The sequence below is a fragment of the Topomyia yanbarensis genome, chromosome 2, assembly GCF_030247195.1.
Source record: "Topomyia yanbarensis strain Yona2022 chromosome 2, ASM3024719v1, whole genome shotgun sequence".
Taxonomy (NCBI): domain Eukaryota; kingdom Metazoa; phylum Arthropoda; class Insecta; order Diptera; family Culicidae; genus Topomyia; species Topomyia yanbarensis.
Window position 1 is genome coordinate 175091760 of NC_080671.1, and position 24136 is coordinate 175115895.

The window sequence follows — 24136 nt, forward strand, 5'->3', positions numbered from 1 at the left end:
ATAAGTTTACATCCTCATTGGTGTGAGCGCTTACTTTCAAATTTTTTTCAAGATTTTGAAATAGTCGTAGTGCCTATAACAGTAGTGTGTGATGGCAACTATCATAAAACAATCAGAGGAAATCGCGCGAAGCAAAATCCGAGATTTTTTTTGTATGAATCATTTGATTCAATCTTCTGTGACTTGGTCACATACCACTAATTTTGGATTTGAAATCTTTTAGTTGAAATTACGAACCAATTCAAGAATCCATAGTTTACTTCAATTTTATTTTTTTAAGATGAATCTTTAAAACGTAAATATAATAGATCATAATGTCGTTCAGAAAGATTATTTCCGTGGAAATTTCATCAAAGACGATAGAAGTGTATGATATTCTGTGGTCAAAGTTTCGATTTTCATTGCCCTTCTTAGCCACAGTAGGCTAGTACAAAGAAATTTTTTTTGAAAACCTATTTTTTATGAATTTTTTTTGGAAAGTCCACGTGGATACCATAGGGAAGGGGGTAGGGATACAGGAATCGTCCACGCTTGTCTACGGACAGGGAGGAGGGGGTTAAAAATGGAGGTATTTTGTCCACGTGGTATATGAACGGCCCCTAGATTAGAATTATTGCTGGCAATACCGTTTTCACTATCTCTTTCGTTATTGCAAAGCGCACATTACTATACATACATTACCACGGAATATAACTGTCAAAGTAATGGGATTTCTAATAGAGTGAAAGAGATAGTGAAAGGGATAGTGTTGTGTACCAACTAATTATGATTACTTTTCAATTGGTTTAGTTAGTTAGAGGTACACCGGGGAAAATTGACATGGATTTTCACAGTTGTAATTTAAACATCTTTCAAAGAATCGTAAAATAAACAATTTCAAATCTGCTTGTGACTAATTATGCAGCATTGCGACTTGAGGGGGGCGTCTGGTGTAGAAGGAAAAATAATCGACTTCTTTTTTATCCTCTTAATTGTTAGCATTGAACCTCTAGAAAGGTCTTCCGCAATCTCGGTGGCCACTCTGAACTACTTTTGTTTTAAAAAGCCATGCATTCAACGCGCGTATTTGTTATAACACACGCAGATTTCAATTTATCGGCAACAATCTTCGAAAAACTGGCAGCGTTAAAAATACAGTGTAAACAATACATTCTAAACTACTTCTACCCAAATTTTCAAGAGAAAACATCCAATGGGTCGTTTTCTACAGCATTTTTTCCGTGATGTATTTTAATAGCATTTTTCTCGGAACCGCGTTTTTTTTCAAATTGGCGAACACGATAACTCAAAAACTAATCAACGAACTGATTTGATTTTTTTATGAGAATGACCAATATGTGTAGCCTGTCGATGAACCACAGAAAACTCAATAAAAAATTTTCTCCCTACTATTTGGAAGAAATTTACAGTAAAATATGAGATTTTTCGGTATTTATGAAACCATTTTCCGAAACTCGAAGCTGAGCTTACGAATAATGTTTTTGGAGAACTACTCATCAAAAATAGCAAGGTTTACTAGTAGCTGCTCCTATTTTTCATCTTTTTTTTGTGAAAGAAATGAGCTAAAGTCTTTGGAAAAGTTGAGGGATTGCTTTCACAAATATCTTTGATGAATATAGGAAGTCTTTTCTTTAAATGCTTAAGAAGTTATAGCTCGTTATATAAAATTTATATTTTTTATACACAATGAATGTATAAAGCGATCCTACAATAAACAAAAAATCCATTGTTGTCTTGCCTTCAAAATCGTAAAAGAAAATAACTTTTGTTTTGAGCACTTTACAACAGACGCTCCCAGTAAGCTGAAATCGGTTCGTTTAGGGGCCGTGCATTAATTACGTAAGCTTTTTTTAGAACTGAGAAAGACTTTTTATGGATTTATTTATAAATTTTAGTAACGTTTTGCGAGCATCTGTGCTACAGTGGGTTATTTTTCAATTGTAATTATCAATTTCACTATCCTACAGTTAGTTAGAAACTTAGTGTCAAACTATCTTAGTGTATTTTTTCATCACTCTCCACCACGGTACCCGCGATAGGCGACGTGCCAAACCTTACCTTAACCATCGCAAAATCAATTTCTTTTCATTGAGATTGGTCCACCCGCCTGTTATTGTGCTATTGCTCCTCGTTTCTATCTACCAGCGCGATTTGTTCGATACTATTGTACGCAGAACTGTGATGTTGCGAGTAAGTGGTGCATCCTAACTATATAGCACAAAGTTTTTCTTGAGCGCACCTGCAACTATAGCAAAAATAAATCTACATGTTTTTTCGTTTACTTTTTTTGTGATCCAATCTTCATCACGCCCACCTCGTCGTTCATTTTGTCATCAATCTCTAACGCAAAATGAGAACAAATTGTTAAGTGTGAACAAACTACTAACCAGCTAACGAAAGAAAATAAAACTTGTAACTATTAAACCGTGATTAGCAAATTGCTGCCCCAGGCACACTGAAAATATCCCTCATTAACGACGTTCAACATATATTGCAGATTACATTAACGAAGTTCTGCACGAAGACAACGAGGATGAAGATAGGCTAGCGGCAGCTCCGGCTGATGACTGGGATGGTGGTGGCCTTACGTTCACGGCGAAGTCATCGCGTAAGTATGCTCTAATGGTTGCACTTTTTAAAGTGTCTCCTGTCCACATGACTGTCACTCTACCATTGAAATCGTATTTTCCTACATCGTAGTTGTACTCTCTTCCACACTCATTTTGTAGTAGTTGCCATGTATCATAAAGCTGCCATGCTAATTGTCGGATCATTTGTACTTCATTAGTGTGATTTTATTTTTTCGTGAAATTGTAAGGCTTATAATAATATAATTTCGGCCAGTCCGATAATTTAGGTTAAACCACTGAATCGATGACACTACGATGGTTTTTGAGTATACCGGTCCTTTTTTGAATTTTATTTTCATTATTAATACCTCGTTTATTATGCGAACCGTTTCGTTATGCAAAAAATGATTACTTCCTATTACTAGAAAATAAGACAAAAATTTACTTTATTTAAGCGTTAGCCGAAAGAAATGATTTTTTTTGATAAATAATTCATCAACACAAAATTAAATTTGTGTAGAACAAAAGTTCCTCAGATATTCCTCCGTAATATTTTCATTATTTTGACGTTAAATACGTTCAACTGTGAAAAGGTGCCATTGTAAACTTGAAAAATAATGTACTTGTTTAATCATATTGTTGAAAAATTAAAAAAAAAACTGTTGTACCCGTATACTCTGAAAGTTATTCGATGGAAACCAATTCTTGTTTTGTCAATTAGTTAATTTCAACAGGAAAGTGGAGTTTTCCTGTAATTTTGCGAGATTTTCAAACGTAAATTGAACATCAAACCAAAAGACATAAGACAGTGACTTGAGGAGTACGACAAAGTAATGCTATTCGTTGAATCTGCTGTCATATACTAGTTGCAACAAAAAGTCGACCAAATTAAGTCATTTTATAATACATTATGTTAGTTTTATCGAAGAACTAGTTTAAACCAACAAAAGACCAGTTGACCAATTGTTTGTGTACTGGTTGGAATATTTGTGTAACGTCTCCAGCTGAGGCAAACACAAACGTCTCATGGATAGAGCTTTGTGCCCAAGCTGAGACGTTCGTGTTCAGATTGAGGTTAGCAACAACAGTAGAAGATTGACGTTTTCCACAGAAACTCTATTCGCCCAAAAATCAATCAACTGAAATCAAAATATTAACTTTGTTTGTGGTTATGAAATTACACCTACAAACATATACACACATCCCAAGTAGTATTTCTAGTTTTATAGCACACTACAAGTGCATTCTAGGTTTTAAGAAGGACTTCAAGAGTGTCACAAAACCTGAATTGTTATTAGGGATTAGTAGACGCAGACATAGTCCAAATTTGTCAACCTGTATCAATCGGTAGAGAGGACTTAATCTTCAACACTTGGAAAAAAATACAGTTTGAGCCTATTTTATATAATTCTTATATAAGAAATGTTAAACACACCATTAATTTCAACCAAAAAATTTGTGGAGCATCCATATTGAATTTGGCAGCCTTATAAATGTTCTTGTTAAACTATCATTTTTAACCGATTGAATTGAAACCATATACTATTGGAAATATGAGACGTTTCCGATAAGATAACCCTAAAACATTATGTGCGCAATCGATTTACCAACTACACCGTGCCACAGTGGTCGGAAACACAAAAGTTTAATTCACTAGAGGCCAAACCATCGAATTTATCCACAGGGTGTCTTAGGAGGAATTGTTCGTATCAATATTCCCCACAATCTGATAACAATTGAAATTAGACATGGCTTACTATGATCGAACTAAAAATTTAACTTTTTATACTGACGAGGTAGAAAGTTGGTGTCATCGACAAAGTTTTAGAAATGCTCATAGTGAAGAACTTTGTTGAAGACCTTGAGCTTGTAGGACTAAAGGTTATGGATTTATAAGGCGTTTTCTATGGCAACCCCCTTAAATCTAGTTTTTTTAATATAACTTTTTTATTGTGAATTTTCGTGCTAACTATGTTCAAGACAATTGTGTAGGTATCAAAATTACATAATATTGTCGAAGACTGCATGTAAAAATACTCCTTCGTTTCAAAGTTATTGAAGATTTTTACATTTTTTTACACCTACTTCAACTACGTATAAGAAAGAAAGGTGCAAACCAAAATGCACGAACAGGCACTTTTTTCACTGTTTAAACTATGCATAATAAAGCTAAGAAGGTTTGGTGCGTGGCACTCTAGAACCCTATGAATAGGGTAAGCTTACTTTATCATGTTTTTTGACTTTTTCCATACAAAAATAAGCAAAAAAATTTTTTTCGATATTTTACATAAAATTTAGTAATTAATGCTATGGCATCCTTTTGTAAGCATTAAATTCATTATGACATGTATATTTGAGTATATATTAGTTTTGGATCTCCAATGATATTCGAAACTTCACATTTTTGCTCCCACGTTTATAAAATCTGAAATATTCAGGCATAAGTGAAAACAATACTTATAATTAAATATCAAACCAAGAATTTCAAAAATTGGGGCAAAAAAACCTAAATTTTTTTGCTAATTTTTGTATGGAAAAGGTAAAAAAACATGATAAAGGAAGCTTACCCTATTCATAGGGTTCTAAAGTGCCACGCACCAAACCTTCTTAGCTTTATTGTGCATAGTTAAGGCAGTAAAAAAGTACATGTTCGTGCATTTTGATTTGCACCTTTCATTCTTATACGTAATTGAAGGTGGTGTAAAAAATGTAAAAATCTTCAATAACTTTGAAATGAATGAGTATTTTTACATGCAGTCTTCGACAATATTATGTAGTTTTGATACCTACACATTTGTCTTGAACATAGTTAGCACGAAAAGTCACAATAAATTAAGTTATATTAAAAAAACTGATTTAAGGGGGTTGCCATAGAAAACGCCTTATAAATCGATAACCTTTAGTCCTACAAGCTCAAGTTCTTTCATAAAGTTCTTCACTATGAGTATTTCTAAAACTTTGTCGAAGACACCAACTTTCTACTTCGTCAGTATAAAAAGTTAATTTTTTAGTTCGACCATAGTAAACCATGTCTAATTTCAATTGTTATCAGATTGTGGAGAATATTCATACGAACAATTCCTCCAAAGACACCCTGTGAATATATTCGATGGTTTGGCCTCTAGTGAATTAAGTTCACGTTTTTTGCGTTTCCAACCACTGTGCGTGCCCATCCCAGTAGCCATTTGTGTTTTCATAACTCTTACTTAGCAATTGAGTGATATTAGAATAAAAAGTAGGGAATAATTTTATTCTCTTACATTTCTAGCAAACACTTGGACTGAAGAATTTAAAGAATAACTGAATCACGTCCTTAAGGATTTTAAGTTTAGTTGTGGATGTTAAGATTCTTGAAGATCCTAAATTTTCAGATAATAAAAAAAATATGTTTATAGTTAGTGTGTTTTATGTTATACTTTATCGTCTCTTTGTCTGATCACAATGAAACCTCCCAAGCGCACGGATCATCAGACAATCATCCTTGGATCGACGCACAGTGGCACGACATGTGACTTAACTCCAAAAATCAATTTTCTTGCAAATATTTAATTTTTTTTCTTTGAATTTGAATAAACTTATCTCAAAATTTTGCTATAATTTGATGAAAGAACAATTTTTAACATGTCGTTGAAGCAAGTGATGCCGAGGATTTTTGTTCAATTCAATTCCCATTTCAATTTTAATATCTTTGAACTTTAAATGGCGATATGTCAAGAACTACTGAGCCCACTGAAGTAATTTTGAGTTCATTAGAAAGAAGAATGATTTTGGTAAGCTCTAGATTCTCAGTCCGGCTTGAACCTTCGTTCGATCCGGTCACAAATCGTGATAGCTCCTGGTTTACCTAGAGTTTTTTAACGGTAACAGTCTTCCTCAAGACTACTTATATTTTTTGCTCGATCAGTCTTTCTCAACACTATCTATATTTTTTCGACAATCGGTCTTTCTCAAGACTACTTACATTTTCTACAGTCGTTTTCAATATTAAAACGTTTTGCCTTTCTCATATAGAAAGGTTATGCAATCGCTCTAAAAATCACCAACCTAATCCCGGCCCGGAACCGAAGGTCATATGCCATTCGAATCAGTTTGTCGAGATCGGAAAATGTCTGTGTGTGTGGGTATATATGTGTGTATGTGTGGTTGTGGAAAAAAATGTTACCTCTGTTTCTCACAGATGGCTGGACCGATTTGCACAAACTTAGCCTCTAATGAAAGGTACAACCTTCCCATCGGCTGCTATTGAATTTTTAATTGATTGGACTTCCGGTTCCGGAGTTACGGGTTGAAGAGTGCGACCACACAGCAAATTCCCATATAAACTGAAGTGAAAATTTCTCAAAGAGTAAGGGAAAATTTCAAAATCGAAATTGTATTTTGGATGCCAAATTACTTTAAAATGCATAAAACATTGAAATTTGATGAAATCTCGAAAAAAATTTTTTTACCAAAATTGACTTTTTTGACTTTGGCATATTTTTGCCTTTCTCATATAGAAAGGTTATGCAATCGCTCTAAAAATCGTCAACCTAATCCCGGCTTGTAAAGGCCTAATTTTTGGCTTGTAAAGGCTTAGGTAGCAGTATACAGTAAGGGGTTGCTACTTTAAAATTATACTAGTTTAAAATTTCTTAACGGATCTTCCTCCTTCATTCGCCGCTGGTTTCAAGCGATGTTTCAGTGTCGTATTTCAAAATCGTGGCTGTCGATCCATTGTATGTAATATGTGCAAATCGTACTGTAATATACATTTTCACCATTGTATTGAACATAATGAGCCATGGAATCGTAGTTTAAACAAATCAGAAAGGCACAATTGCAGCATTAGGTGGATTAAAACAGGTTTTCAAGATTAATTCAGCCTAAAGAAATATTAATTTCTTCCAACATGTCTGGGTCCTCCCAGGGAGGCCGTGTGCCAAATATTTAACAGTAACGAAAAACTCCACCAGAAAATTCAGTTTAGCAACTCATTCGATGTTTTATCCAAATGTGAAACTGAAGAAATTTGTAAATTTCCTCGCACTGTGCGTAATGCCAATGAGAAGAAAAAGTAATCTCCTCTGCCGGTAACAGTGCTGATCTCCGAATTGGGAGCCTTTCGAACTGAGGCTTCGACGTTTCTTCCGGACGGGAGAGCCTCTTTTGAGATTGGTCGAAGAAGAGAATGTCAAGTTGCAGCGAAGGACTTGATAGGCCACAAACGACTTCTCCAGTATCCTTTGGAGAAGTTATATGAATTTTATTCATATGATTTCAAGACAGATAGACCATTCAAGGCTGTTTTGAAAGGGTTACGGCAAGGCCAAAGCTTGAACGAAATATTCTACGAATTGAACAATTTCTCGACTTAAGTCATCTTTCAAGCCGGGACCCGACGGGCTCCCCTCCGCGATACTGAAAAGGCACATCGAAGTTTTGGTTGCTTCGCTTCTTCAGATCTTTGCAGCATCTATTACCAGAGGTATTTTTCCATCTTGCTGAAAATCAGCGAACATGTTCCCAGTTCATAAAAAGGGCCATAAGCGAGACGTCAATAATTACCGTGGGATATCTTCATTGAGTGCTGTCTCGAAGTTGTTCGAGCTGGTGATTATGGAACCTCTTCAGGCTCACTGTAAGCAGTACCTAAGTGACGATCAACATGGCTTCACGTCCGGGCGGTCAACTGCATCTAACCTGTTATGCTTAACATCCTACATAACAGAGAGTATGGAACGTCGCGCTAAAACAGACGTCGTTTACACCGACTTATCTGCCGCTTTTGATGAGCCAAACCACGATATCACAATAGCAAAAATAGGAATAAATGGTAGTGTTTTGCAGTGGTTTCGATCTTACCTCACTGACCGAGAGATAGCGGTTGTCATAGGAGATAGCCAGGTCCCTGTATTCACTTCTACGTCAGGAATTCCTCAAGGAAACCACTTGGGACCGTTGATGTTTCTGATATACTTCGATGATGTACATCTAATTCTGAAGACTCCACGTTTGTCCTTCGCGGATGATCTCAAGATTTTTAGCATAATTCGTACAATTGCAGATTTCAGATTTCTCCAACAGCAGCTTCAAGCCTTTGCTGACTGGTGTACCATGAACCGCATGTATGTAAACCCAAAGAAGTACTCGGTAATATCATTTTCACGGAAAAAAGATTCGATCTATTTTAAGTTTTTAATTTTAATCTTATAGAAACAGAAATCGAACGCGACAGTCACGTAAAGGACCTAGGAGTGATTCTGGATTCTCAACTTACGTTCAAACAACACGTCTCTTATCCAGTCGGTAAAGCGTCTCGAGCGCTAGGATGCATCTTCAGGATAGCCAAAAATTTTACAGATGTTTATTGTCTCAAATCGCTGTACAGCTCTTTATCCCGATCAATCCTAGAATAGTGCCCTGATGTGTGGAGCCCAAACTACAATAACGGCGTTGCGAGAATTGAAAGCGTACAGCGCCGCTTTTTACGTTTCGCGCTCCGTAGATTGCTGTAGAGAGATCCTGTCCGATTACCTAGCTATGAAGACCGGTGTCAGCTGATTCAACTGGAACCCCTGTATGTTCGAAGGAATACAGCAAGAGCTTTGTTCATCGCCGACACTTTGCAAGGTCATATAGATGCCCCAGCTATAATAGAACAAATCACTATTTTTGTATATGACTTGAATGTTAGTAATAAGTTTATTGATAAGACCAACACCATTGGGGCTTTGATATGTCTGTTGGTGTACAAGACTAAAAAATCAATTTAGGGCCCATCCATAAATAACGTAGCATTTTTTGAGTGATTTTTAGCACCCCCCTACCACATCGTACCATTTCGTCACAAACCTCTAAATACCCCCTGGCAATTACGTAGCTTGACGGTAACTCTACCCCACCCCCCCCCCCTTGTCCTCGTAATTTTTTTTAAATGAAACAATGATGTTAGTTATTCCCCTTTAAAAAGCTACGTAGCATGACATGACTTCCTACCCCCCTGTCGTCACACATCATCACAAAATACTAAACTCCCCCCTCTCCCATATAATGATACGTCATTTATGGATGATCCCTTACTTGGCTTTTCTCCTACCACATGTATGATCTGTGGTGATAAATCGCACGCAAAGGACTCTTGTCTAGTGAAAGACACCACAGAAAGTTTCAAATGTGCTAATTGTTTCTAGGCATGTCCCTTTCGAGAAAAAAAATTAAATTCTCGTTCAAAGCAACAAAAACAACAAATAGAAAATTTACCCACTTCTTCAGGTAAACTTCAAGAAAACAAGTTTAAAGTAGACTTACAACCCATACAAAGTTTCTTCTATCTCCATCACACCATCTTACAATGGTGTGTCATTTTATGCTTCAGTGGCAGGTAACATGACTAAAAGAACGATGACTACCACGCCTTCAATTTCGTTCTCACACAACGATTCCTTTGCTCCAGAGCTTTCACCATTCATTCAAATTCAATCCGAACGAACCACAATACAGTTCAGTAAAACGCTTGCCTTCACCCCAACCGAATGAATTGCCGCTATGGATACCGAAGCAACAACACGAGGAAACAGAAACAGGAACGAATATATCCACACACGCTTGCATAAGCACGTATCATTATAATGATGAACAGTTGTGAGTATCATTGAGAGAGAGGATATCAGTATTCTCTTCTCTCTTGAATAGTGGTTCCTCTTTGCTTGGTTGATTATTTAGTGAAATTGGTTCAAGAACATACAAGCTGTTGAACCATTCAGATTCATTGTGTAATGCTGAATCTGAATATAAAATTCTTCTGGCCATATTAGCGGTTTTCAGCGTCTTTCGCTACGTCAGTTAAGAACATATGGCTTGTGAAGCGGACATTAGGCAACAGGTACCGCTTATTTGATTCTGCTGAGGTTTGAGGGAAAAAAATTGAAGAACTAGTTCAGTTCACGATGCATTATAAATTTAGGGAAATCGTGGATATTCAAACATCGATATGCATTTATCAGTTTTTTGGATGTTGGTTCCTCAGACGATTCAGCCCAACACATATAGGTTCATTTTTTTCTAACATTGTATCTCTAGCTTACGAATATTTGAAATTTTATAATCGTGAACCAAAACGAAGTGGTTATAAGCTTGGTTATAAGTTATTCGCATTTAACAAGGACAATATATGTTTCAAACTATGATGTACTACATTCTTTTCCCAAATGTTGTACAGACAGGTTAAATATTAACAAATATAATATTAACCACAAATTCGATGAGCAAGATTTATGACTCCTGATTAAATTGGATACCTACTAACGGAGTGTCTAAAATGTACGGCATATTGTGGAATATTTAATAATCAAAAAATACTTCGAGCTGCGTCTAAAGTTGAGCAGGAATAGCAAAATTACACATGCCTTTTAATTTTTGGGAAGAAATTAGTATCCCGCTTTAATGCTTTAGTGATCTGAACAGATTAGTTCGCTGCAATTATTCCGAGCTTGGCGAATAAAGTTTTATTCGGAATATCCTCCAAATGAATCTTGACAGTTGACTTTAATGCCTTTATTCTAAGTTACCCGAGATTTTTATTGCAACCAGGCAACCAAAAATGTTTTCAAATTTTGTTTAAATGGAAAAAAATCACACTATATTTTTTTCCTATTCCATCAACATTATTATCCTATCATTCAAAATTTGTCAACTGGTTAATAAAAACAATTTAACAAATTGCATTCATTGACATTTAAATAAAACATGATTTACGCAATTCATAGTCATGTGAAATTAAAATTAAATCTAAAACATTTTTGATGCTCGTATATGTCAGGAGCAGAACACGTAAATTTTTACGATTTTTTCTAGTTCTGTGTAATACTAAAAAAACCCCTGAGTTGAACTTGAACAACGACTGGCTTATGAATATTTAAAAATATATTGTATTCCATAAGACAAATTGTTTTTGGTTTAATAATTGAATGTCTTCCAAAACTCGTTGAAATGTAATATGCAAAAGTATTCTGCGTATTAACGATTTTTTTCAGAATTGATAATTTACTTTTTCAAAAGTTACAAAAGTTTTTCTGTGATCGTTTTTTCTGGTCAGGTCTACCCACCGCGGGAGCGTTGACCAAGGCTTGGGGAGCAAGAGAATTTTAAAATATCAGAACAAAAAACAATGGCATATAACATGCTGTTATCTTTTCTTCCCATATTGTTGAGGTTCTTAGTACAAGTTAAAAATATAAAACGATTGTATTTCATGAGCTTTGATTTTTTTTAATGCATTGCTTTTTTGAATTAACTGTACTGATTACATTGCAGGTTCACGTGTCACAAAATCAGCCATAAAAATCATTAGTGTATCTATCTGTGGTGTCCTTGAAGGATTGATTGAAAAAAATTTCTCTTCTTTTTGGAAACGGGAACGATTTTTCCAAAAAAAAACACCATTTTCACCTGAAAAAAATTATTAACAAATCCATAACATTAATATGAAAATTTTGACGAAAAAATGGAATCGTTCAAGGACACGGCAGTTAAATTACGAACAAGCAAAAATAAAGTTTTGAAATCCGTTGCAAACTCTTTCGGCACTCGTAGTCACCGCAAATATCGTGATAATCGCGTTTAAAGTTTCAAATATAAGCGTAAGGGAGCAAGACGAAAAACGAAATGAAGAAGATGAAAAATTAGCTGATGGGATCGAAACAAATATAAAAAATTAAGTACCAAATGGAACACGTTATTAATAATTGTTGAATTTCGTGCTTGGTAAAGTCTCCACATGTTCCCTTAACCCTATTTGTATTTTCACAATTCGACATATTCAATAGGTTGATGACAAAACTAAAAAAATATTGCACTTGAAAAGCGCACAGAATATCTCGAATAAAAATAATAAAAGACAACAAACACATTCTCGTTATGAGTGCTGCTCTCCGGGGCAGCTGGGCGGCATCATTTTTCGTACCTACATTCGCATTCAGCAAGCAAAGAGAATCTGGGTGCCTATGTACAGCTTGCTATGGAGAACGAATGATACATAGCAGTTGATATCTTTTCGAATGGGAGAGAGAATGAGCAACGGGTACTATTACGCTATGCTCATATACCTACACTATAGAACAGCAATGATTCACCAGCCTCGGTGGTGGTGAACCAAAGCCGTCAACTCCGCAGCTCAGTGGTGAATGGTTCAATAGGGTGTATGTTCGTGAAGCGAAGAACGAATGAAGAGTGTTCGTTCTTTTTCAGCTGATTCGTTTTCCAAGCTCTGCTTTGCTCCAACCAATCTAGGCAGCGTAACGGAAGAAAAATAGTTTTTTGCAGCAATTAATGTTTCAATTGATGACTGCAATGCTAAATTCTACCTCTATGTGTGAAGCTTCTCAAACTGGGTGGGAATTTGCTAAGAAAATTTGAATTTAAAGCTTCCTCTTCCAACAACCCGACACCAAAGCATTAGTTCTCGAACCAGGGGCCAGCACTTTTGCGGGTATATTCTTCCGCCCACTAGAACTGGCTGGATTTGTCGAAAAGGGCAAATTGCTGGCTAACCGGGGGCTATTTGCCAACTCGGATGCGCTAATCGCCCTTCAATTTGCCAGCAAATTGCTGGCAATTAGGGGGCTATTTCAAGTGCAACATTTCGGCGATTTGCCGCCGTCATTTTTTGCCGCCCTTCCTTTAAATCGCCCACAAAACGCGCCATTTAATCGCCCTTAGTTGCCTTATATGAAAATTACAAATAATACTTATTATCGGATTCATTATATACTCACATAAACTTATCAGTGTACTAGGTAATCACCACTAAACTATAGGAAAAAGCAATGGTGAAATTGGTATTGCACACCAGAACTTACCACAATATGACTTTCATTAAAATTTTAGGTCAGAGACTTGTTCTACTGTACTTACACACGATTCCACAATTTCCCACATTCGTTGGCTTAATGAAGTGCACTAAACAAACAAAATACAAACGAGAGCATGCCAACTATCCAAGAAAACCATTTTAAGCTTAAGCCAAACATGAACCCCCATGTTGGAAAAACGCGAAAAACAACCAAGTCCATTTCAGCCGCCAGAAAATTTGTCTAAGTATTTAAATTTCCTTTAAATCGCATTCGCAAATTGCATTTGGCAATTAGCACAGGCGAGTTGAGTCAAACGTCAAACTGTTTAAATCGCCTGACCATGTTCGTCCGCATTTCTTTTGACTGGGATAAATCAACGGATAACTCATTTTTACCATAAATGCGAATGGAACGGTTTTGCTTTTAAGATTAGTATATCTATTTTATATTGCTTTGTTGAATCATAGTGTCATACTATCATTATCATATCATTATATTTTTTCATTACATCATGTTTTAATTATTTCAAAATTCACATCACCCACTAAAAACTTCTCAAGCATGTTTCACAACTTCATGCAAGAGTGTCTCCGAACTTGTAAGCTTACATTTCAATCTCCGCCCTTCCATCTGTGGACTTTCTGCTGTCATTTTCTTTCCTCTGATCACCGGATTCGTAGCCGAGAACTCGGCAACTGTGCGACAGGAAGCAACTACCACAACGGCCGGTGAGTGTGGCCCCAACGGTGGTTCCTCGAGTAGTACCGAGGCCACTGCCACGAGTAGTGCCAAAAATAACTCGTTGATCGCACACATCACTAGTCTGCCGGGTTTCGATCCGACCAAGGCCCGCATTGTCAAGCACGTCACAAGCAAGTTCACTTCTTCCGCCTCGAACTATACCATCAACACGGCGAGCGGTAGCAACAGCAGCGACGCTGTTGCTGCCCTTCCCACCCGGCCACTTGAGCGTCCGGACCGTCTGATGCCCACGGCGGCCGAGTCGTTCCTTCCTTGGCGGAGGGACAAGTCCTATCAGAGTTTCGGTACGTGTACTGGCTGAGTACGAGAGTTGCAGTAGCTTTCGTCGTTTCGTATTAATTCTTACTTTTTAGACACGTTGCAACCAATCAATCAGTAAAAGTTGTTCTCAATATTTTATAATTTGGTTCGATTTGAACTACGTTTCCAAATTCTTTACCCTTCTTCGTTGTTAACCATGGTTCGGTTTTGTAGTCTAGTTACTTAGCTACGATTCGCGGTTTTTGCATGCTGTTCACACACTCACATTTTTTCTATGAATTGACTGTAATCAATATTACGCATATCTGTCTTCAACAATAACCTCACTAAAAAGTGCAAATTCTTATTAGACTAATGTACATGTAACGTGAATTCGATTTTCATGCAGTTTTCGTATTTAGCTTCTGATCATTGTATGGTCAGGGTTTAGAAACGAGAATAGTATTAAACATTTTATTTAAAAAATAGTTAAAAACTGAAACATATTCCATAGCATATATTGTGGATTCATCGCTTGAGACGCCTTTCTCTTCTATAGTTTGCATTCATAATATTATATAAATATTTTGTATCAGCCTTTTAGGTTCGTTTAATTTAATATTTCTTGCTCGAGACAAAAGACAAGTAAAGGTACAGTTTTGGGCATTTTTTTTAGCAAATTCCATCGCACTTTTCGAAATAATTTATTGTTAGAAGATATATTGAAACACTCTTGATTCAAGTTCTGATTGCACATTGTTTGTACTACGTATGATTACGTTTATCGAAACAGGAAAACGCAGTCGTACATTGAGTGTTTAGAAATAGCGAGGTTGTGTGCGATTGCTTTAAAAAAAATCGATGCAAAATTAAATTCAACATATTTCAAGATGATATCAGTATAGAAATATTTAAAATTCTGCGGAAGAATTTGCTAAAAAGTTGATTTATTCATCATTAAAATTGGTGAAATAAATTAATCGATAGAAAAAATGGTTCCGAAATTAATTTTCGTTGTTTGAAATCAATCGATAACTCAGACATTATATGGATTGTGAAATAGAATCGATAATATTCGTAATAATTCGTTAATATTTGCTTGAAAAGCTATTCTTTCCTTTATCAGCACTCTGTAGTTCGTATTCATTGATGTTTAGTTATTGATATGGGTTAACAGTTGTTATTTTATCCAATCTTACTAGCACAACGTATAACGTATTGAAACTTTTTTTTCATTTATGTCCATATAGTTGATGAAGCTGCTGAACCTTCCAAAATCGATAAACGTTTTTCAAAGGAATCAAAAGATTCCGAAGGTGAGTGTGCACATGGTTTTCACTGATTCCATCGTACATTAAATTTGGCTTTGAAACTATAAATGCGTCATATTTACATTATCAATTATATCCTTTATCCTTTATTAATTATTAAATTTCAACTTTCAGCAGAGACTCGTGTCACGACACCAACCGCCATCGAAGCTGTACTACCGTGGAAACGAGACGTCGAAGACGACGAGAGTGGTGCTATTAAACAAAACGAATTCCCTTCCTGGGCTTCGAATAAGGAGTATTTAGCGTATAATTCACCAAGTGCAACATTTTTAGGTAAGTCTCGCGGTGCGTCTATCCATCTCTTCAGATCACAGATCCGCTGTGTTCGGGATGAATGAACCACACTAGGAAAACCACCCCTATCGAGTGGACTTTTTATCTTTCCTCGAATCTTTGAAGACTACTGCAGTCACCTATCTAGTTCTAAGCTACCAATCCCGATCATTTCTCATTCAGTGCATCCAAGCTACTTTCTCAACTATTGGCGTGCCTAAAGGCTCTTCTTTTATCGTTCTATCATTTTAGTAGTGCCAACCAGCATGTGCACTTATTTCATCTATATATTCGACGAATCATGTCTCCTCTCCAAATGACTTAATTTTGTTAGATTCATACACTTTCTAGAACACCTTCCCGACACGTTTCAGACACAGGACAATCATAAAACGTATCCTACCGTGTTGAGAGTAAAACTTGTATTGAACGTAAATACTTTGCACCTGAGAAAACCGTCCAGTCACTGCACCTTATCCGTTTGTATCGCTGTCGTTTGATCGTATCCTTGCCATCAACCGCATGCCAAAAGAACGCCCATAGCCTACCTCGACCGCTCATGTCACGCTAGCGCTGATGTAACATAGCAAAGAGACGCAAGAATGTCAAAATTGAATTTTAGATTGTAGTTTGAAAGTCGGCTTATGCTTTTTCTTTTCATGCCTATGTTGTACTATCTATTGTTTCTACTATCTCTCGCGTACACGGCACATGTCCGCTTGTGGACTTTCGAAGAACTATTGACTATTCCTGGTACTGATGAGCTGTATCACCAGAGATGCAAATGGCGGCGAGATGCGACACTGCAAAAGCCTGTTTCAGTTTAGGTGTGAAGAGAGTTATTGAACGTTTGGCTTTCCTCTAACCGATACTCATCTTGACTTGTTCAATATATATCCACCTTTAGAAAATTATATGTTCCATGTATGACTTTTGCATGCCTTCCAATGAGGACAAGTTTTTTGTTATCACATAGTGGACTAAAACCAATCAGTGAGAAGTGTTTAGTATGATTTGTTGCACACCGTTTGGTTTTTTTTTATTTTTATGTATATTTTCCGAAAATATGACGATGGTTGAACTACGTTTGTATGGAATTGTGATGCTACCTATAGCATTATCAACACTATCATCATCTTTTGCCGAACAATCTGGGTCTTCCGCATCTTGACCAATATCCACGTTTAGCTTGGGCTGTCACCTTCCTGCCTCCTTGTACGGCAGCCACATCTTCGGTAACGCACCACTAGCGAGTAGTTCGACGGCTTGTTACAAGTCCTCTGCTAAAGCGGGATTTTCTTCCGACATTGCACAGTGGTCCATAATATGAATTTAGCAAGAATTTTAACTTTTGGCTAAAATTAAATGAATAAGCCTTTCAATAGGTTTGGCAAAGTTGTTGTACTTTGCAAGATCCTTCTTTTTGTTTAAACATATGCTAGGGTGGTTCTTTAAAAAACGGTTTTATTTCTATAACTTTTGTAGTTTCTATTTTACACTAAAGTACCCTTTGGAAAACTTGAAGATTTTTTAGGGCTTATAATTTGCTTTAAAACCTTAACTTCTTTGACCTGATTCAAAGTCTGTACTAACAGGTTGTCGTGCTCAATAAAATTACAAAATTACAAATTACAAAATTAACAATCCAACTACTCAACTTTTTCGATTCAAAGTTATGAGGACTTTTATATAAAAAATATAAATTTTTCAAATAGCACTATCTTCGATTAGGGCACTTAACATTAAATACCGTTGCTGTCATATGAAGTAGCATGCTTTAATATATATCACCAAAAATAACAAATACGATATTTTTTCATGTCTTGCAATATTTACTCAAAAATAGTTTATTTTTAGTGAAAAGTATGTATAACTTTCTAACGAGAGAAGTTAGAGGGACAACTTATTCTCCTTTAAAGTATCTGGAAGTATTTCTAAAGTGATCTTAATGAAAAATCAAAACTGCAAAAGTTATAAAAAGAAACCCATTTTTTAAGAATCACACTAATTTTTTTTTTGAAAATTTAATGTAAAATTAAGACTATACGACATAGAGTTTCAGTATCGACAAAGTTTTTTTTAAATTTTCTTTTCTTCAATTTTCTGGAAGACAGTGAAACTCTATCTCGAACCACTAAAAAGTTAATTTTCTGATTTTAATAAATTTAGAACCATCCTACCCACTATTTAAAATAATAGAAAAGTATTGTAAAATGCCATATTTTATCACGAAAACGAAACTTTATTTTTATGGTGTCCATCGTAAAAGTAATTTAAACATATTACAAAGGGTCAATTCATGAAAAACCAAATTTTTAATATAACTTTCAGTTTACATTTTTTCCAACCTATCCTTCAGCTGTTTTTCAAAGTTTTTGAAGACGAACATTTTCTTCTAACACATTAAAACACTAGATTCTAATATTGAAAAAATATAAGCACGTATTATATCAAAAATAGATTTTTTAAAATCAATTTTATGAAATTTAAAAAAAAATATCGTTTTCGCCATTTTTTGCTCAAGTATAACTTTTATCATGACGATATATATTTATAGTTGAAAAAGAATTATCTTTCGTTTGGCCCAATGAGTGATATTGTTTTTTGTCCAAAAAAAAACCCATTTTGGCGAAAAAATGCTCATAACTTCCCAAGTAACAATCAAAGTTTTATAGCATGCTACAAGTGCAATCTAAGGTTTATGAGGGGTTAAAACTACCTTAAAACTTGAATTGATACTAGAGTTATCAACGAAAATAGTTAGATATGTGGTGCCATGAAACAAATTATTCGCCTTAAAACAATCTTAAAGTTGTCCAAAGGCTACTTCAGTTTTTAATCAACACCACAAAAGTTATTTGAATAAAACAGTTTTTATAGGAAACTCTAAGAAACACCCTAACCTTCGATTTTAATTTTGCTGTAAAAAAAGTATGACAGATAGAGCTTCCATGTCTTCAATAAACTTTTCCAAAATTTATCGTTCTACAACTTCGTTGAAGGTAGTTTGGCTCTAGCTAGAATGATTAAAAATATAATTTTTCATGTTGGTAAAATTAGAACCACCCTAACTGTTGTTTTAACAAAAATAAGGGGCTCGCAAACTATGAAAACTTCTCCAAAGACTTAATAAGGTTGTTTTCTTTGTTATAAAAAGCTTGATTTTGAGTCCGCAGCTGTCAATTCATTGCCAGATCATCAGTTTCTGGGCGAATTTATCGACGAAATCAAACTTTAGTTTACTAGGGAGCAGGCATTGCATTTATCGCTCATATGAGTAAATGCGTCCAGATAATTTGCTACTGCGACAATAAAAACTCACATTGTCACACGAAAAGTTATTGGCACTCACACAACTTCTCCGGATAAATAAAACCGCCGGAGAATGAGCGAATGAGTTTATCACGGTATCCTTTTTGCGCTCACTGCCTTGCTATCGCTATTCCAAAACACGAGAAAACAAGTCTGTCGTACATCTTTGACGATTTTCTTTGAAATTAAGTGTATATTTTGACGCTTTCATTGATTTTCACGAAATTAAAATATTATCATCTTCTCCAGTGAGAAGGAAAAAATCAAATAAATTTTATTCGGAAAATTATCTGAATCTGACGCTATTTGTGGAGACAGAGAATTGAACTTCGGATAAGCCTCTTCTCGCGTGAGTGAGAGAGAATTACAATGTCTGCTAGGGATATTACACTGCAACCTCCATTTATGAACCAAACCGGGGGTTCGTAAATTGAATTAGTTCGTAAAAAAAGTTTACTCCACATTCTTATTAAAATTCGTTGGTTGGGCAATATTCTCGATAGCTCTAACAATATGGGTATTTTTAGAACAGGCTTGACAAGTAGATGATGAAAATGGACAATTGAAACCTTTTTGAAATCCAAGATGGCGACTTCCGCTTGAGCAATATTCTCGATAACCCAAACAATATGGATATTTTTGGAACGGGCTTGACAAGTAGATACTGAAAATGGACAATTGTGACCTTTTGAAATTCAAGATGGCGACTTTCGGTTGAACTATATTCTCGATATCCCTAACAATATGGGTATTTTTGGAACGAGCTTGACAACTAGATGATGAAAATGGACAATTGGAACCTTTTTAAAATCCAAGATAGCGACTTCCGGTTGAGCGATATTCTCGATAACCCTAACAATATCGGTTTTTTTTAAACGGGCTTGACAAGTAGATGATGAAAATGGACAATTGGAACCTTTATGAATACCAAGATGGCGACTACCGGTGGAGCAATTTTCACGATAACCTTAACAATATGCGTGTTTTTTGGAGTGGGCTTGAAAAGTAGATGATGAAAATGAACAATCGAAACCTTTTTGAAATCTAAGATGGCGACTTCCGGTTGAGCAACCGACAACCCTAACAATTTAAACAGGAATGCGTCATCTTAAGTTTAAAAATAGTTTCAGATATCGATTTTCGTCATGTACTAGTCAACCCCGTGCTGAAAATACCCATATTGTTGAGGTTATAGATTTTTTCTAAACTGGAAGTCGCCATCTTGGATTACAAAATGGCTCGAGAGATCGATTTCCGTCATGCACTCGTCAATCCCATTCCAAAATACCCATATTGTTGAGGTTATAGAGAATTTTTCTAAATCGGAAGTCGCCATCTTGGATTACAAAATGGCTCAAAACATCGATTTCCGTCATGCACTCGTCAACCCGATTTTATAAATTCCCATATTGTTGAGGTTATAGAGAATTTTTCAAAACCCGAAGTCGCTATCTTGGATTAAAAAATGGCTCAAAACATCGATTTCCGTCATGCACTCGTCAATCCGATTTCGAAAATTCCTATATTGCCGAGGGGCAAGCACTAGCAGGTTTGAGTGCGTCGTATTGAAAATACCAACATATTTTGAGTATAATTAAAGTAAGTAATGAAAGTATTTAAAAATACTTCTGTTGTTGTCGTATTTAAAGTACATCTTGACGGTAGTAAAAATATTTTGCGTATTTAAAGTACAAAGACGCTGTACTTAAAATCGTTTCAGTAATTAAAGAACAATGAATTTTACGCGTACTTTCTTAAATCTTTGCGGTACTTAACACTTTATGGTACTTAAAGTAACTAATTATGTAAGACTTTTGGCACTGCTTGGTATTGAAGATTTAGTGCTTTCCCCTCGCATATTGCTGAGGTTATAGAGAATTTATCTAAACCGGAAGTCGCCATCTTGGATTTCAAAATGACTTCAGACATCGATTTCCGTCATTAACTCGTTAACCCCATTCCGAATATACCCTACTTTTATTAGTAACTGTTAGCTAAGAATATGTAAAATTGTAAAGAACTTCTTACTCAAACTTTTTTTTACGAACTTGGTTCGCAAAAAAAGAATTCGTTATTTCGAATTTAGTTTGTCCGGGAACCAACGTGAAATCCATCTTGACATAGTTTTCGTCGTCCATAAGAAGCCATCCTCAGTATTTCGACGAATGCCGGTATTACAACTTCCGGACGCGTTTCCTATTCACTAGATTCTGCTACATCGTTCTGTTCAATTGCGTGGTGGGACGGTATTGACGGTAACCTGCATATCCAAAGGTTCAGTACTATGTTTGCTTTGAACCATCCGGGTCACACTCTTGTGATTAGAAAAACTATTTTCCACGATAGAAATGGCAAATTTAAATTCAATAAGATAATTTGAAATGTTGGGTTCTAGATATCCTTTCTCGACTGTTATCAATCAAAACTTTTTAATTTTGTGTGAAATTCGTTCGCTCGATGAGTGAAATGAAAATGTCGAAGTTTGGTATAGCTGGTCGGAAACATGTGATTTGTTTCTTAGAGAACAATCGTAGCGATACAAATGGCGTATGTTTCTTGGAATCGGTGAAAAACGAGTGCCGGTTTTCGAACCTCAAGGTTGTGGATAATTCTCTACTTATAAGCGCTTATTGATAGTCGGTCAGGGCCGGCGGAAAGCGTGGGTAGTATGGGTACTACTACCCACTCGAAAATAACCGAGTGGGTAATTACCCACTCGAAATTTTGAACCATTTCAAAAAAAATAGATGTGCAACGCATGTATCACGCACTACACACATTTGAAAACATTGATCTACCACAATTCCATTTGCATAAACGAACGTGATTTAATGTAAATGTAATGTAAGCATGTACATTGCGAAAAGGGAAAAATCCTTACTAATGGACCCCTCACCCTATGCTTTCCACCCACTCGGGCGTAAAGTGTTTCGCCGCCCCTGTAGTCGGTGTGTAAATTTTGCAACGTTTCATTACCAAAATTGATAGCTTTTTAAGAAGCACACGAAAATGGTGGTCTCAATGGACGTCATTTGAATTTTTTCAACAGAATTAATAGCTGTCTCATCTCGTTACATTCAATCAAGATTTTAACCTAATAATAAAATAGGTTAGTATGCCATACATATTTTATTTACCGGTAACTAAGCTATAATTTATCACGAAAGTAGCGAATTATTTTGTTTCTATTATGAAGGCTGCAATCGTAGCGTCATACGTTACTTTTATTCGAATTTTAGATTAATAAAATCTTATGTGGGCTTAAACCTAAGTGGCAAGTGCCCAATCATCTACGCAGTTGAAGACCTTAACATCGAAAGCAGAATTTGAGTCGAACATACTACGCAATACAAGACTCTAAATAAAAACACCGGTACGACAACAGCTACAGACAATAGAACAATGTTCAACCATCGACGACCAAGAAGGAAAATGCTACCTTTCCTTCTTAGACTAGCCCAGACACTCTCTGGTATTCGAACCACCATCTGTGCCCTTCGGTGCTCGTTTCCCACTATTCCCGTGTCTTCTTTCCGAACCCATCTATGATTTGATTAATTTGCATTCGCCGCATTAGCTTGCACCTAACCGCATTTTTATCCATTGTCCGCAACTGCCCCCGTCACACCGTCAACTCCTGTAGGTGGCCTAACACAACCTAAACAGGCCAAGTCTGTAATAGGTCTTTTCCGGCGCGAGAGTTCCGGCTCGGGTGGTATCGTCATCGGCGGGGTAACGGATTCCGAGACATCGACCCCGGTGATGGCGACGACGCCGATCGGTCGTGTCAAGAAGGATAAACGATCGGCATCGATCGCCGGCTACATCACCTTCGACGGTTCCGGTGACACCAACGGGGATCCGCTGGGTGTTTCGAAAGCCGCCGTTCCGCACACCAATGCCTTCCCGGTAACGGCCAGCCATAGGCGAAACAACAGACGCGGCTCGATGCTGGAGCTGACAGGGTAAGTCCAACTGAACATAAGCCTGTCTCCAAAATTCCTATGTCCTTTGTGATAGGTGTTTACAGTTCCTTGCATTGGCTAGCTGTTGTTGAATCCCAAAGAACAATAAACCTCAAAATATCCGCCAGTTCACTCTTCTGCTTGGCCCCGCTTTTGATCTGCTAGAATAGATATTACGTATGCTTTTCCAAGTAGAAGAGTGCAATTTCTAGGCCGATGGCGAAGGTGTTTAACGTTAAGTCAATTATTGGTTTATGGATGCGGTTGGTAGAATCGGGTGCAAATTGGACCTTTATGTGCGTGGTGTATCGTTTGTTACTGTTTATTTGTTCGTATTTTAATCGTTGATTGATTAGCTGTAAGACTAACACGGTGATACTACTACTACTATTCAAATAATACTGATGTACAGAAGATCACTAGGAGAAGACACCTATGCTCAGGACAACACTAGACACACTGTCCAGACGGAATCATATACTCGTTCAGACGGTTCCACGAAAACTTTGTATACAAAACTCGCACACATCGGTCGTACTGTAGACGTTTTGATTTTTTTTGTTGAATTCTAAGCAGTCCCTCTATTCCTTTTCACCACGACAGTCTAGTATGTAAATCGAAGGTGCTCAAAACGATGATGTATCAGAATCTGATTGAACATGATTGTAGCATAACTAGCTTAAATCTCTCTAATATGCAATCATACAATTTCAATAGAATTAAAATTCTGGAAATTAGTTCAGAAGTCTGTTTCTTATCATTACTGGACCACGAGGCTCCGTCTAGTATAGGAACTATACTTTTGACATCCTTCTAAATATAGGAATTATATATTTTGCATCCCAATATGT

At 36.3% G+C, this 24136-nt stretch overlaps 1 protein-coding gene across 23 annotated transcripts in view; it reads left to right on the forward strand.

Annotated features, from left to right (window-relative positions):
• Positions 1-24136, forward strand: part of LOC131682192 (sodium/hydrogen exchanger 3) — a 175412-nt gene that overhangs the window by 130816 nt on the left and 20460 nt on the right. For 14 of the 23 annotated variants that reach the window (XR_009304042.1, XR_009304041.1, XR_009304043.1 and 11 more), the window contains 5 exons: positions 2498-2608; positions 14080-14445; positions 15652-15717; positions 15847-16008; positions 22964-23285. Coding sequence is in view for 20 of the 23 variants with exons in the window: in XM_058963488.1 (XP_058819471.1) it covers positions 2498-2608; positions 14080-14445; positions 15652-15717; positions 15847-16008; positions 22964-23285 (1027 nt within the window). In the remaining 3 variants the exon portion in view is untranslated. Of the gene's footprint in view, positions 1-2497; positions 2609-14079; positions 14446-15651; positions 15718-15846; positions 16009-16743; positions 17947-22963; positions 23286-24136 lie in introns of those variants that run through there. The other 9 variants (XM_058963503.1, XM_058963505.1, XM_058963509.1 and 6 more) reach the window with 6 other exon arrangements.